The sequence below is a fragment of the Oncorhynchus kisutch genome, linkage group LG18, assembly GCF_002021735.2.
Source record: "Oncorhynchus kisutch isolate 150728-3 linkage group LG18, Okis_V2, whole genome shotgun sequence".
NCBI classification, from domain to species: Eukaryota; Metazoa; Chordata; class Actinopteri; order Salmoniformes; family Salmonidae; genus Oncorhynchus; species Oncorhynchus kisutch.
Genome location: NC_034191.2, coordinates 18785556 through 18801544, shown reverse-complemented (window position 1 = coordinate 18801544; position 15989 = coordinate 18785556). Strand labels below are relative to the sequence as shown.

Here is a 15989-nt window from a genome sequence, read left to right as displayed (position 1 = left end):
GTCATGCCGCAACTTGACCAATTAAATTAAAACTACTAGTGACTATATAATATAAGAGTGGGAACATGAGGACTTTAAACTGTCCCTTACAGCCCAGTGTTTCATTCAGTGACCGATCACTTTTAATGGCATATTTAAAAACATGACCATTTGACTGACTCAGCAGCACTGGCGTAGTGGCAACATGACCCTCCCTGACCCTGGGTGGGAGGGAGGGACAATGGATTACGGGACATGCACAGTCGATGGGACTAGTGCTGGTGTGTCAAGACTCTGGACAGCTTACTGACGCAGCACTGTTGGTTTGTGTGGAGATTACAATGAATTTATCACCTCTCATGACCAGACAGGCTCCGAGGAGGGTGGAGTGGAAGAACCGCAGCCTGCCATTCCTCTGGAGCGTGCTTGTCCATCCCAGGCTTTTATTGGACAGACCGACAGAAGAGGACGTGAAATTATTTGTGCTGTTCTGAAAGTTGTGTTCCTGGAAGGTATGTTCCTAAGATGATCAACATGAGTAGCATGCACCTGTCTGATGGAGGGAGATGGAGTGGCAATCTGAGGGGTGTGGCACTGACTGGCAGTATAAAGGTGACCAAATGTCATCTTGGTTGCTATTCTTCAGAGTCCTTAAAATGAGTGAATGAAGCAATGTCACTTAACTTCTATAAAAATACCTCATCACACCATCATCACATTTGTGAGACATAGAAGGCAGGGGGGTAAAAAGAGAGAAGACTAGAAAGAGTGAGTGGGTCAGAAGTTTACATACATTAAGTTTAATAAACACCTTGGAAAATTCCAGAAATTGATGTCATGGCTTTATAAGCTTCTGAAAGGCTAGTTGACAACATTTGAGTCAATTGGAGGTGTACCTGGGGATGTATTTCAAGGCCTACCTTCCAACTCTGTGCCCCCTTGCTTGACATCATGGGAAAATCAAAAGAAATCAGCCAAGACCTCAAAAAAATTGTTTGACTTCCACAAGTCTGGTTTATCCTTGGGAGCAATAGCATGCAAGTATAAACACCATGGGACGACCCAGTCGTCATACCGCTCAGGAAGGAGACTTGTTCTGTCTCCTATAGATGAACGTACTTTGGTGCAAAAAATGCAAATCAATCCGAGAACAACAGCAAAAGGACCTTGTGAAGATGCTGGAGGAAACCGGTACAAAAGTATCTATATCCACAGTAAAATGAGTCCTATATCAACATAACCTGAAAGGCCGCTCCGCAAGGAAGAAGTTTGGAGGAAAAAGGGAGATGCTTGCAAGACGAAGAACACCATCTCAACCGTGAAGCACAGGGGTGGCAGCATCATGTTGTGGGGGTGCTTTGCTACAGGAGGGATTGGTGCACTTCACAAAATAGATGTCATCATGAGGTAGGACAATTAAATGGATATATTGATACCACATCAGTCAGGAGGTTAAACGCTTGGTCACAAATGAGTCTTCCAAATGGACAATGACCCCAAACATACTTCAGAAGTTGTGGCAAAATGGTTTAAGGACCACAAAGTCAAGGTATTGGAGTTGCCACCACAAAGCCCTGACCTCAATCCTATAAAAAATTTGTGGGCAGAACTGAGAAAGCATGCACGAGCAAGGAGGTCAACAAACCTGACTCAGTTACACCAGCTCTGTCAGGAGGAATGGGCCACAATTCAACCAACTTATTGTGGGAAGCTTAGTCTCAACAGCCACACCATTCATTACCAGATTCAGCTTAGGACTAGAATTTAGGGAATGATTTGTACCCAATACAATGCTCTTAGTTTTAGAGATGTTGGGGGACCAGTATATTACTGGCCACCCATTCTAAAACTGACTGCAACTCTTTGTTTAGGGTTGCTGTGATTTTACTAATTGTGGTTGCAGATGTGTATAGGGTTGAAGCATCAGCCTTCATGGACACAGGCTTTGTTGAATGCCAATGGCAGGTAATTGGTAAAAATATTTTCAAAAAGAGTAGAAGGCCTAGAGAACTGCCCTGTGGTATACCACAATTTACATGTTGAACATTAGAGAAGCTTCCATTAAAGAAAACCCTCCGTGTTCTATTAGATAGATATCATGGATTATGAGCTATGGCAGAGGTTGAAAAGCTATAACATAAAGTTCTCAACAACAAGTTATGGTCAATAATATGCAAGGCTGTACTGAAATCTAACAGTACAGCTCCCACAATATTCTTATTATCAATTTATTTTAACCAATCAGCCATTTGTGTCAGTGCAGCACATGCAGAGTGCTCTTTTCTATAAGCAAGCTGAAAGTCTTAATTGTTCACAGAGAAATAGCATTGTATTTGGTCCCCCCTAAAAATCCAACAGTTTGTCTATCCCAGCTCTGCATCTGTGTGGTCATGATGCACTATGGATGTAGCCCACCCAGGTGGCTACAGGGTCAGGTGACCTATGAACATGACTGAGGTCATGGGTTCAAACTCCAGATGTCAATCATTTGGAGTGTGGGGGCCATGAATGGTTCTACACCAGAAAATAAAATATGGACTGCTTCCTACCCCAGGGAATTATTCATTGATTAGGCCTATATGCAACCACCATAAACTGGTAATAGTTTTCCATTTAATGGGTTAGTTGTAAGCCTAATCAAATGAGTAAGCAAGGCCTACTCTGGTGGCAACGAGGTATATTAATGTACCATGCACTAAAACACATTAAGGAAAGACAAATCATTATCTATATTACTGGCTCCTCCACAGGTCCATCACACAGTAACCGGTCATCAGACACTTCATCTGGACAATGCCCATGTCAGTTAGATGGTGTGGTTACCCACTACTCCAGGGGATAAAGCATTTACCACCAACAAACTGGAACAGATACACTGGAATAGGCGTCCGATTTGGCAAATCCACATTCGTTGTAAAATACTGTATCTCTCTACTGTTTGTTCACGTCTGTAGACTCGCTCACATACGTAAACTCCGCTGTGACAATGGGAAATCAAATTGAAACTGAAACCAGACATGCGAGTTCTGCAAATGTGTACACCACAATGGTGGCATAATATTTTCTGCAAAAAAATCCTTTCCTAATGTAAGTAACAATTACGGTGGCCTATTCGGTGTCCCTGTTCTCGACAATATGAGGTGCTGAATGTACTGCATGTTGTCAACTATAAACATGTTTGGAAATGGTTTATTTGCTTGCAGCCACATAACATTTTCATTATATCGTTTCGAAAACATTCTAATCATGTATTAATCTTTCGTCATTATTTTCCAAGCTATTGTAAACGGTGGGATGAATTAATAAAACGTCCTTTACAAGTAACGTTAGATGCCAAAGACAAGTTATAGTTTCTCAAGTTACCAAGCCGCGCTTCCCAGTAGACTTAATTTGATTCCGCTTGTTCTCAAAAAGTCCTACATTAACCTTCTCATGCGGTTTGAGTCAGTGCGGTCATAAAAACATGTACCAAAAGTTGTAAACATTGACACATTTTCTAAACATCACGAAGAAAGCATATTGAACAACACTATATAATGTGTTGAAACATGATTATATTCGACGCAATAAAATTAAACAGGCAAGATATGTTTTTACTTACGTTCCAATGTAGCCAACAGCCTCGCCTGGCGACCGACAAAGCTCTCACGAGACCAAGTTCCCTCCTTGAGCAAACCAAAACAGTTGGACTTTGCGTCATTCATTTGGTTTCACTCAAGCCGTAACAACAAATCTTCTGTGCTGTTTCATCCGCGAATTTTCTCTATCGACGGAAATTCGATACGAGCGGCTTCTTTGTTCCATTTCTTGGATATCACCATTCATGTGTCGCTGACACACACACTGATTGGCCACGTCGCTCGAGGGATAGGATCTGGAATAGGTGAAGGCTAGGGCACCAGCAGAGCCATTTCTTTTCGCCGTCCTAAAGTCTGCCGATTCTTGTAGCAATGATATAACGATACAACTCAACACTGACCTCAGGGAGTGAATAAGAAGCCTAGTCTAAATTTGACAACACATCAGAGAGAGAGAGTTCAAAGTTTTATGCAACTAGCCTTAATTCAACTAAATATACTGAACACAAATATAAACGTAACATTTTACCTTTATTTAACTAGGCAAGTCAGTTAAGAACAAATTCTTATTTAAAATGGCGGCCTAGGAACAGTAGGTTAATTGCCTGTTCAGGGACAGAACGACAGATGTGTACCTTGTCAGCTCAGTGATTTGAACTTGCAACCCTTTCAGTTACTAGTCCAACTCTCTAACCACTAGGCTACCCTGCCACCCCACATAAAGTGTTGGTCCCATGTTTCATGAGCTGAAATAAAAGATCCCAGAAATGTTCCATACACACAAAAGCTTATTTCTCTGAAATTTAGTGCACACATTTGTTAACATCCCTGTTAGTGAGCATTTATCCTTTGCCAAGATAGTCCATCCACCTGCATATCAAGAAGCGGATTAAACAGTATTCTCATTACACAGGTGCACCTTGTGCTGGGAACAATAAAAGGACAGTTATAAAAGGTGCAGTTTGTCACACAACACAATGCCACAGATGTCTCAAGTTTTGAGGGAGCACACAATTGGCATGCTGACTGCAGGAATGGCCACCAGAGCTGTTGCCAGTCAATTTAATGTTAAGTTCTCTACCATAAGACGACGTTTTAGAGAATTTGGCAGTATGTCCAACCGGCCTCACAACCGCAGACCACGTGTAACCATGCCAGCCCAGGACCTCCACATCTGGCTTCTTCACCTGCGGGATCGTCTGAGACCAGCCACCTGGACAGCTGATAAAACTATGGGTCAGCACAACAAAAGAATGCCTGCACAAACTGTCAGAAATCATCTTAGGAAAGCTCATCTGCTTGATCGTCGTCCTCACCAGGGTCTTGACCTGACTGCAGTTCAGCGTCGTAGCCAACTTCAGTGGGTAAATGCTCACCTTCGATGACCACTGGCACACTGGAGAAGTGTGGATGGCAGACAGCATGTATTGTGTCGTGTGGGCGAATGGTTTGCTGATGTCAACGTTGTGAACAGAGTGCCCCATGGTGGCGGTGGGGTTATGGTATGGACAGGCATAAGCTACAGACAACAAACACAATTGCACTTTATTGATGGCAATTTGAATGCACAGAGATACCGTGACGAGATCCTGAGGCCCATTGTCGTGCCATTCATCCGCCACCATCACCTCATGTTTCAGCATGATAATGTACGGCCCAATGTCACAAGGATCTGTACACTATTCCTGGAAGCTGAAAATTTGCCAGTTCTTCCATGGCCTGCATACTCACCAGACATGTCACCCATTGAGCATATTTGGAATGCTCTGGATCGTGTACGACAGCATGTTCCGGTTCCCGCCAATATCCAGCAACTTCGCAGCCTTTGAATAGGAGTGGGACATCATTCCACAGGCCACAATCAACAGCCATCTCTTTGCTAAAGAGATTTGTTGCTCTGCATGACACAAGACACTGACTGGTTTCTGATCCACACCCCTACCTAATTCATTTATTTCAATGAACTAATTTCCTTATATGAACTGTAACAGTAAAATCTTTGAAATTGTTGAATGTTGCGTTTATATTTTTGTTTGGCATATTATAGGCCTACATAGCCAAATGTTGGACTAAAGGAGCCTAACGTTTGTCCTTAGTCCAAGGACCTTCTATTTAAAGGGTGAATTGGCTCTGGAAGCCAAACAGCCAAATACTCGATCTAAAAGTAAATCAATTCTCAATTGCGGTATGGTTCTATTTATTTATATAACTAGGCAAATCAGTTAAGAACAAATTCTTATTTTACAATGATGGTCTACCCCGTCCAAACCCTCCCCTAACCTTGACGACGCTGGGCCAATTGTGCGCCGCCCTATGGGACGACCGATCACAGCCGGTTGTGATACAGCCCAGGATCAATCCAGGGTCTGTAGTGACGCCTCTAGCACTGAGATGCAGGGCCTTAGACTGCTGCGCCACTCAGGAGCCCAAGAAGCATAAATCCCTCTACTTTAATATCACATACAAACTATTTCACAAATGCACAATGTACACTTACTGTAAACTGTTTTCACTGGATGTAACACAGCTGACAGTATTCTTCAGTGACAACATGTTTACACACAGGTGTTCAGAGACGCAGACAGATAATTAGCACATGTGGTCCACTCTGTCTTCTGTCTGATTTCCGTAAACAAGCCTGGTAACATAGAAGTATGGTAGTGTAGGAATCCTAACCCTATAAAGCAATGTATCAATTTAACCTTTGCCATTTTTTTATGATTTCCATTATGAAAGATAAGGCCCTTAGGCTTCCAAAACCGTACCACAAGCGATGTGTATTAATGTTCAGACCGAGCGTTGCGGCTCTTAACAAAACTCCCCCCTCAGACGACACCTTTGTCCAATGACTGAGTTATAATCTAGGGCTAAGGCATACACAGCTATAGCCTTGAATACATGCGTGTAGGCTCTTCTCCTAATAGGTCTAAAGAGAGTAAGACAGGCCTACATGAAGGTAGACCAGATAGTAGACATAGACGTTATGATTTAAGGCCTATTGATTCTGGCCTCAGGGACAGGATATCGAAATAGCATGAAATCATTTCCAATACTAAACATCACCATTGATCACAAGTCATTGTACAACCACATTGATTATATTTTGTCATTATACACATTACCAATGATCGCCCGACGGTATACATATTTTTTAATGTCTTGACTATATTCAACCTTAGAATGGTTCAAATGGTGCCTGGGGTATGCTTATTCTGTGCTGTGATCAGCCTGCATATCATTGTGTGTGTGTGTGTGGTCAGACTACCAGATGGATGTGTTCTCATTGCTGTTGACACACCTGACGCTTGACTAACAGCTGCCTGCTCAGCACTTTCATAGAACTATGGAAATTCTCTTACTCTCTCTTCACCTCTTTCCCTCTTTCCCTTTCTCTCTCTCTCTCTCTCTCTCTCTCTCTCTCTCTCTCTCTCTCTCTCTCTCCCCTTCTCTCTCTTTCTTTCTCTCATTCCCCCCCCCCCTCTCTCTCTCTCTTTCTTTCTCTCATTCCCCCTCTCTCTCTCTCTCTCTCTCTATCTCTCTCAGGCTATGAATGATCATCATCAGTTGGATGCTTATGTCTTAGTGAGCATTTTGCTGGGTCTGTGAGCTACAGACAGACTGTGTGTGTGCTGTGAGCTACAGACAAACGGTGTGTGTGTGTATACAGTGCATTCAGAAAATGTTCAGACCCATGGATTTCTTTCACATTTTGTTACGTTACAACCTTATTCTAAAATGTATTTAAAAAATGTATTTCCTCATAATGACAAAGCAAAAACAGGTTCTTAGATATTTTAGCAAATGTATTAAAAATAAAAAACCTTGGTATGACGCTACAAGCTTGGTACACCTCTCAAGCTCTGTGAGGGTTGATGGGGAGCGTTGCTGCACAGCTATTTTCAGATGTTCGATTGGGTTCTGACTGTGCCACTCAAGGACATTCAGATACTTGTCCCAAAGCCACTCCTTCATTGGTTTGGCTGGGTACTTAGGGTCATTGTCCTGTTGGAAGGTGAGCCTTCACCCTGAGGTCATGAGTGCTCTGGAGCAAGTTTTCATCAAGGATCTCTGTACTTTGCTCCGTTCATCTTTCGCTCAATCCTGACTAGTCTCCCAGTCCCTGACGCTGAAAACATCCCCACAGACTAATGCTGCCACCACCATGCTTTACCGAAGGGATGGTACCACGTTTCCTCCAGACGTGACACTTGGCATTCAGGCCAAAGAGTTCAAACTTGGTTTCATCAGACCAGAGAATCTTGTTTCTCATGGTCTGAGAGTCCTTTAGGTGCCTTTTGGCAAACTCAAAGCGGGCTGTGCCTTTCACTGAGGAGTGGCTTCCGTCTGGCCACTCTACCATTAAGGTGGAGTGCTGCAGAGATGGTTGTCCTTCTGGAAGGTTCTCCCATCTCCACAGAGGAACTCTGGAGCTCTGTCAGATTGACCAGATTGCTCACCTCCCTTACCAAGGTCCTTCTCCCCTGATTGCTCAGTTCCATTTAAGAATTATGGAGGCCACTGGGTTCTTCCACAGATCTGTGCCTCGACACAATCCTGTCTTCGAGCTCTACGGACAATTCCTTCAACCTCATGGCTTGGTTTTTGCTCTGACATGCACTGACAACTGTGGGACCTTTATATAGACAGGTGTACCTTTCTAAATCATGTCCAATCAATTAAATTTACCACAGATGGACTCCAATCAAATTGTAGAAACATCTAAAGGATGAACTCAATTTCAATTCTCATAGCAAAGGGTCTGAAAACGTATGGAAATAAGGTATTTCTGGTTAAAAAAAGAATATGGGGTATTGTGTCTAGATTGAGGACAATGTTTTATTTAATGCATTTCAGAATAAGGCTGTAGTGTAACAAAATTAGAACAAAGTCAAGGTCTGAATACTTTTCAAATGCACTGTATGTGTTTCTCATCTCAAATGTGATAGTGTTTCTCATCTCAAATGTGATAGTGTTTCTCATCTCAAATGTGATAGTGTTTCTCATCTCAAATGTGATAGTGTTTCTCATCTCAAATGTGATAGAGTGTTTCTCATCTCAAATGTGATAGTGTTTCTCATCTCAAATGTGATAGTGTTTCTCATCTCAAATGTGATAGAGTGTTTCTCATCTCAAATGTGATAGTGTTTCTCATCTCAAATGTGATAGTGTGTTTCTCATCTCAAATGTGATAGTGTGTTTCTCATCTAATTTCCTACCCAGTGTGTCACTAAACCAGATTGATCTGATCATCATATATTGACAGTCAAACACCACCATGTTTTCTGCTCATTAAAAACCAGGAAAATGAGTAACAGCCTATATTGCCTCCACTGTGCTGAACTCTCTTTCACTTCACCTTATATGTGGGCGAGTGTTTTGTTTGCATTTAAATGTGTGTGTGTGTCTCTCTCTCTCTCTCTCTCTCTCTTGCTCTCTCACTTTATCTCAATCGCTCTCTCTCTCATCATCTCTCTCTCTCTCTCTCTCTCGTCATCTCTCTCTCTCTCTCTCGTCATCTCTCTTTCTCTCTCGTCATCTCTCTCTCTCTCTCTCGTCATCTCTCTCTCTCTCATCATCTCTCTCTCTCTCTCGTCATCTCTCTCTCTCTCATCATCTCTCTCTCTCTCTCTCGTCATCTCTCTCTCTCTCATCATCTCTCTCTCTCTCATCATCTCTCTCTCTCTCTCGTCATCTCTCTCTCTCTCGTCATCTCTCTCTCTCTCTCTTGTCATCTCTCTCCCTCCCATCATCTCTCTCTCTCTCTCTCATCATCTCTCTCTCTCTCTCGTCATCTCTCTCTCTCTTAGTCATCTCTCTCCTCTCTCTCTCTCTTGTCATCTCTCTCTCTCTCTCTCATCATCCTCTCTCTCTCTCTCTCGTCATCTCTCTCTCTCTCTCTCTCTCTCTCTCGTCATCTCTCTCTCTCTCTCTCATCATCTCTCTCTCTCTCTCTCGTCATCTCTCTCTCTCTCATCATCTCTCTCTCTCTCTCTCTCTCGTCATCTCTCTCTCTCTCTTGTCATCTCTCTCTCTCTCTCTTGTCATCTCTCTCTCTCATCATCTATCTCTCTCTCTCTCGTCATCTCTCTCTCTCTCTCTCATCATCTCTCTCTCATCATCTCTCTCTCTCCCACTGCTTCCTTTCCTACTTATCGCTTCTTATTATTGAATAAATATGAGTTTTGCAAAACTGCATACTGAGAACAGATGTTGAGAGATGGAGGAGATAGAGAAGAAAAGAGAAAGACTGAGTGACATGGCAATACATTTTGCCTACCACAGTATATTGTAAGCATAGGTATTTATTTGATTTTTACAATAATTGGGCTATGGACTAGCTAGGGCAAAAGCTTGAGTCTCAATGCTTTATCCTCTGTCCATTCCGCACAAGGGGACCAATTATTTTGTCAGAATAGGAGTGAGACCCCCCCACCCTCCATCTCAACCTTTTCAAATGTCAACCACTGCCTATTCAGGGTTCATCTCAAATTAGCAACTCTAATACACACACACACACACAAAGAATAATTGGAACCCACAGCCTTAAGGCGGTACCAGTGACATTGCCTAAACCCCTTACAGCTGTGTGTGTTTATCTGCGTGTGTGTGTGTTGTGCATGTTCTGCAGATAACATCAACACCTTCGGATGACTGTATGGCCTCCTGACCTTACAAACACAATCTTATAACGAACACATGCATCGATTCACAATGAGTCACTATGCCAAAAGGATCACAGGCTTTACTGTATGGGAGAATCTCAATTGCGTACTGCTCGCGTCCTCTCTCCTCTCTTCCTTCTCAAAACCCATTGGAGGAGAAAGTCATAGGGGAGGGACCTTTGGCTTTCTCATCCAATGGGTTTTGAGAGGAGGCGAGGAGAGAGAGGACACGAGGAGTATACAATTAAGATTCTCCCTCTCTGTCCACAAACGTCACCCCTGCTGTGTTTGTACTGACGTCAGCCCTCAAATGTAAGCCAGTCATTTGTGCTCGGCATGAGTCCCAGTTCCTCTGACTTTGTGTGCTACACTCTGTTATTATACAAACATGATCACCAGCAAAAACTCTGGTGATCAAACTCTTGACTGAAGGTCAAAACCATGTCATACTAAACTCACCTGCTCCCGTGCTGGTAGGATCTATGCTGCCATCTTTTGGTCAATTCTGGTCATTTCTGATATTTTAAACCATTGTACTTGTCCAGGAGGATCAGGCCTACTGCACTGTAACATTGTACTTGTCCAGGAGGATCAGGCCTACTGCACTGTAACATTGTACTTGTCCAGGAGGATCAGGCCTACTGCACTGTAACATTGTACTTGTCCAGGAGGATCAGGCCTACTGCACTGTAACATTGTACTTGTCCAGGTGGATTAGGCCTACTGCACTGTAACATTGTACTTGTCCAGGAGGATCAGGCCTACTGCACTGTAACATTGTACTTGTCCAGGTGGATTAGGCCTACTGCACTGTAACATTGTACTTGTCCAGGAGGATCAGGCCTACTGCACTGTAACTTTGTACTTGTCCAGGAGGAACAGGCCTACTGCACTGTAACTTTGTACTTGTCCAGGAGGAGCAGGCCTACTGCACTGTAACATTTCAAATCAAGTCACTTTCTCATATTCCTACAGTAAGTACACAATCAGGTAAAATTACAGTGTTATCTCTGATGAATCCTCAAATAACACTGTGCCATAAATCCTATCTTTCTTCACAGACAATGGTGATGGTAACGATGATGATAAGGATGATAATTGATAAGATGATGCAGTATGTAGATTTTGAAGAAAATAGAAAAGATGACTATGATCAATGTGTAAATCTCAGCAAAGAACACAGAAAAGCTGATGAGAAAGACAGAACTATAAGGCTGTGTTTACACAGGCAGCCCAAATCTGATCTTTTGCCCAATTTTTGGAAAAACAGCTGATCTGATTGGGAAAAATAACAATTAGTGGGAAAATATCAGAATTGAGCTGCTTGTGTAAATGTGTGTGAATGAAAGAGAGAGTGAGGGAGACAGAGAGAAAGAAAGAGAGAGAAATAGAGCGATGCCAATATCACACTAGATGAAGTGTGATATTGCAGGTTAACAGCCTCTCATAGTGGAGCAGATGACTCATATTACAATACAAACACCATGTTCACCTTACAGACTATCACCCAGACCAACCCTCATATAACCAACCACTCACCGGGTGGACCAGTAATTAGCCAAACAACACTCACACACACCACGGTGTAACACCTACTGTACGTGACACTTTAGCCACTCATTAGCATTTAGCTTACATCATTTTTCCGGACAGTGCACTTTCTGAAGTGAGTTAATTAGAATGAGTGTATTACCATGTCCTTGAGAGTGGTGTGGGCTGTAGTAGCAGAGGGCTGCTGCTGGGGGTAATAGGATGTCATTATTTAATGTTGTATAACGAGAGGGTCACCTAGGACTCGTTAGCCTGATACTAATGATTGTTTTGTTTCATAGGTGATTAAAGAAGGATTTCCGCTGTTTGCACTGGGCACCGAGACGTGACTAAAGACTATAATTTCTATTGTCAAGTGGTCAATACAATGTAATTTTAAGTAACCATTATTTATTAGTTAAGAACAAATTCCACAAAGCATTGTGTTTGGTGAAAAAATTCAATAGCTCACTTTTTCAAAGTAGCTTGCTATATTTGTATTATGCAGTGTATGTTTCTGCCCGATAATGCAGTGTATGTTTCTGCCTGATAATGCAGTGTATGTTTCTGCCTGATAATGCAGTGTGTGTTTCTGCCTGATAATGCAGTGTGTTTCTGCCTGATAATGCAGTGTATGTTTCTGCCTGATAATGCAGTGTATGTTTCTGCCTGATAATGCAGTGTGTTTCTGCCTGATAATGCAGTGTGTTTCTGCCCGATAATGCAGTGTATGTTTCTGCCTGATAATGCAGTGTATGTTTCTGCCTGATAATGCAGTGTATGTTTCTGCCTGATAATGCAGTGTATGTTTCTGCCTGATAATGCAGTGTATGTTTCTGCCTGATAATGCAGTGTATGTTTCTGCCTGATAATGCAGTGTATGTTTCTGCCTGATAATGCAGTGTATGTTTCTGCCTGATAATGCAGTGTATGTTTCTGCCTGATAATGCAGTGTATGTTTCTGCCTGATAATGCAGTGTGTTTCTGCCCGATAATGCAGTGTATGTTTCTGCCTGATAATGCATGTGTATGTTTCTGCCTGATAATGCAGTGTGTTTCTGCCTGATAATGCAGTGTATGTGTCTGCCTGATAATGCAGTGTATGTTTCTACCCGATAATGCAGTGTGTGTTTCTGCCTGATAATGCAGTGTATGTTTCTGCCTGATAATGCAGTGTATGTTTCTGCCCGATAATGCAGTGTGTGTTTCTGCCTGATAATGCAGTGTATGTTTCTGCCTGATAATGCAGTGTATGTTTCTGCCTGATAATGCAGTGTATGTTTCTGCCTGATAATGCAGTGTATGTGGAAAAGACAGATTGTAAGTGACATATGATGTGTGGGTTCTTCATTTCCTGTTGTAAGAGTTAGATTTCCTGTGTCACGGCTGCCTTGGCCTCGTCTCCCTGGCGCTCGGTGTTCACCTGGGAACAATGACAACATGAACACAACTCAAGTTAGTTGTCAGTAATATAATGTATCTTAAAATAGAATTGGCCTCACAGTCAGTCAGTGAATGTCATTGGTCATATAGTACTGTACTCACCCTGTAGGAGGAGCTCCACTCCCCGGCCCCGTGGCTGTTGACAGAGCGTGCCCGGAACAGGTAGTGTGTGTCTAGGCGGAGCCCGGCTGTCTGCAGGTTGCAGGTCTTCAGCCCCACCAGGACCACTCCCTTCCCCTCCTCCATGGCCATCCCCACGGTAACAGCATCCTGGAAGTGGATGTCAAAGGTCTCCACCTCCTCGCCCATGGGCAGCATCCAGAAGATCTACACAGACAAATAGAGTTATCATCATATTGGATAACTTCACATAGATATAAAACAATACATTTGAAGTTTATAATAAGTCCCTAGTTGCTGTGTAACTGTACCTCCACAGTTTCTCCGCTGACGATGTGCTGGTAGATGATGGGGGGCCTGGGCAGCAGGTGGCGCTCCTTATCGCTGCAGTCCCCAGCCGACATGCCCAGCTGTTCCTCCATCACCAGCTTTCTGGGGCTCTTGGGCTTCCGGGGGCTCAGGGGGGAGTCCGCCAGGGCCAGGGTGCGGTGGGGGGTCCCTGGGCAGGATGGCACCTGCAACACCTCGCAGCACCCCTCCAAAACGTCTGACTCCACGCTGGTCGCTGATGCAACCACTGCATCCACTTCAGGGCTCTTCCAGTGGAGGTGGGTCCCCAGAAGGCCCTGCAGGTCTCTAAGGAGGGCGTCAAAGTCCATCTTCACCCCCTTGAAGGGCTCCCCCTCCTGGAGAGTCAGGGCAGGGCGGTGGATGTCCCCGTTGACCTTCTGCAGCCACTGGGTCAGAGCCATGGCCCCAGTCAGGAAGGCCACGGTGTCGGGCTCCAAGAGGGCCTGCTCAGAGATCACCTCCAGCCCAGTCAGGGAGCCCAGGAGTGGAGCAGAGGTCTGGAGGAAGTCCCTGGCACCGCTGCAGGTACTGGAGGTCAGGATGTCCAGGTGGGAGAGCAGTGCCGCCTCCTGGTCTAGCAGGACATTACGGAGAGACAGGAAGCCCTCGCGCATGCGGCGTCTCAGCTCGGCACCGTCGGAGCCCGTTCGGGCCCTCAACTGGTCCATGGACACCATGTCGGCTTCACACTGGGACTTCACTACAGCCACGTGACAAGGGCAGCAATAAACATCTGATACAAACTTAACTTCCTGTATTAATTAACTTTCAATTCATTTACTTTGAGTTTACTCAATTGCCACAACGGAGTAAGATGTTTGACATAACGGCTACCATTACTGTGGTTCACAGAGATGTGGTTTGGAGAATGTATTTTTTACTTGCAGTAATTAAGATGTGAAAGCTGAACTCTGGTAGATTTTGGCTGCACTTATGAAAGCTAATTAACTGAACCAAAGCTGTTTGTGCAGCAACATTAAGACTTCAAATTAACAACATAAATCCATAAAATGAATACAAAGATAAACTGCCCTTAGTGGAACTTATATAAAGAGTCTAAGAAACAATAGAGCAGTAGATGTGACCTTACCCTTCTCAGCCTGCTCCAGTGAATTGCGGATGCCCACCTCCCTGCGGGCGCGGGCCTCGTGGACGGGTGACACGTCATGTCCCTGGTGCCCCTGTTCCATGCACCCCTGGCACCCCAGAACTCCATCGTCAAGGCAACAGTGGGACAGGGAGCTGTCGTGGTGGGTGGGGCATGGATCGCGGCACCCACCCTCCACGGGCTCCGTCAGCACGTGGGCCTGGAATGACCGGTTGCCATGGAGTTTTCTCAGGCACTTGGCACAGTTGTTGAGGCCACAGGTGCGGCAGTAGCTCTGGGCCTCGCGCTGCTTAGAGCAGATCTCGCACACACTCAGGGATGTGTCCTTGGCCCGGGTGTTTTTGGGTTGCTTCACCCGCCTCAGGCCCTCCAGCCTCTCTAGGAGCTGCTCAGATACATTGGCCAGAAGAAGATTCTCTGGGAAGGGCCAGGCCCCGCCAGGCTGGAGGGAGTAGTGAACCAGGCAACTGGGGCACTGGGAGTAGGGCTGGGCCTGTTGGGCATCAGAGGCCTTGGTGCTGGAGGGCTTCTTGCGGATGCCTTCCAGGCAGGGCTGGCAGAGGCAGTGGCCACAGGGCAGAGACACAGGCTGGAGGAGGAGAGTGTCACAGGCTGGGCAGCAAAGGTGGAGAGCCAGGGAGCGGGTCATCGGGTCTAGCTCAGCTTTGGTCTGGGCATCCTGAGCGCTAGAAGAGGTAACAGGCAGGCTTAGGGTTCAGAGGGGAGAGCTGGAGAAAAATACTAATGTAGCCTACATACATCATATCATCACTGTTACAGTACAATATCCTCCCTCCACAACTACGCCAGCCATTTTCAGATAACTACAACAGTTATTCCTGTCTATACAAAACATAAAAATCATATTTGGCACTACTTCAGTACTTGTTAGGCTTTTTAAAATCAGTTTCTTACCCTATCTCCTTTCCTGTGTGTTTGGCTTTGGGGTTGGAGCGCTTCTTTGAAGATCTCAAGCGTGGCCAACAGCCAGATTCAGAATCAGTACCAGGCATTATTGTATTAGATAAGTGATTCCTAGTTGTATTTTATGTGCTGAGATATCCTAAAGAAGTCATTATTAGATGTCACTCATTAGGCTAGCCTACTTTATATTTGACGTATTAGCTTACATTTCCTTGCACATTCTAATAGAGATCTTTATATTTAATTACCCAATGTTGACACTTTAACACAATTAGCCTAATCTGGTTAATTCCT

General features: G+C 44.3%; 2 protein-coding genes across 3 annotated transcripts in view; both read right to left on the bottom strand.

Moving 5' to 3' along the window:
* LOC109909257 (SPRY domain-containing SOCS box protein 4) overlaps positions 1 to 4274 on the bottom strand; it is a 44800-nt gene extending 40526 nt beyond the window's left edge. Inside the window, exon 1 of one of the 2 annotated variants that reach the window (XM_031795484.1) lies at positions 3581 to 4274. The gene's annotated coding sequence lies outside the window, so the exon portion shown is untranslated. The remainder of the gene's footprint in view (positions 1 to 3580) is intronic. The other variant, XM_020508320.2, reaches the window with a different exon arrangement.
* A 9328-nt stretch (positions 4275 to 13602) lies between these two features.
* On the bottom strand, positions 13603 to 15847 carry LOC109909519 (tripartite motif-containing protein 42-like). The gene is made up of 3 exons (XM_031796335.1): positions 15687 to 15847; positions 14754 to 15457; positions 13603 to 14363 (listed from the first exon to the last, which is right to left on the bottom strand). Exons 1-3 carry the CDS (start codon positions 15782 to 15784, stop codon positions 13603 to 13605), a joined length of 1563 nt encoding a protein of 520 aa, XP_031652195.1. The 5' UTR covers positions 15785 to 15847.
* Between the last annotated feature and the right edge of the window lie 142 nt (positions 15848 to 15989).

Coding starts and splice junctions, on each gene's coding strand:
- LOC109909519 (XM_031796335.1), bottom strand. CDS start 15,784: ATGCCTGGTACTGATTCTGAATCTGGCTGTTGGCCACGCTTGAGATCT. Junction 15,458..15,686: donor CACACAGGAAAGGAGATAGG/GTAAGAAACTGA, acceptor TACCTCTTCTAG/CGCTCAGGATGCCCAGACCA. Junction 14,364..14,753: donor ACTGGAGCAGGCTGAGAAGG/GTAAGGTCACAT, acceptor ACGTGGCTGTAG/TGAAGTCCCAGTGTGAAGCC.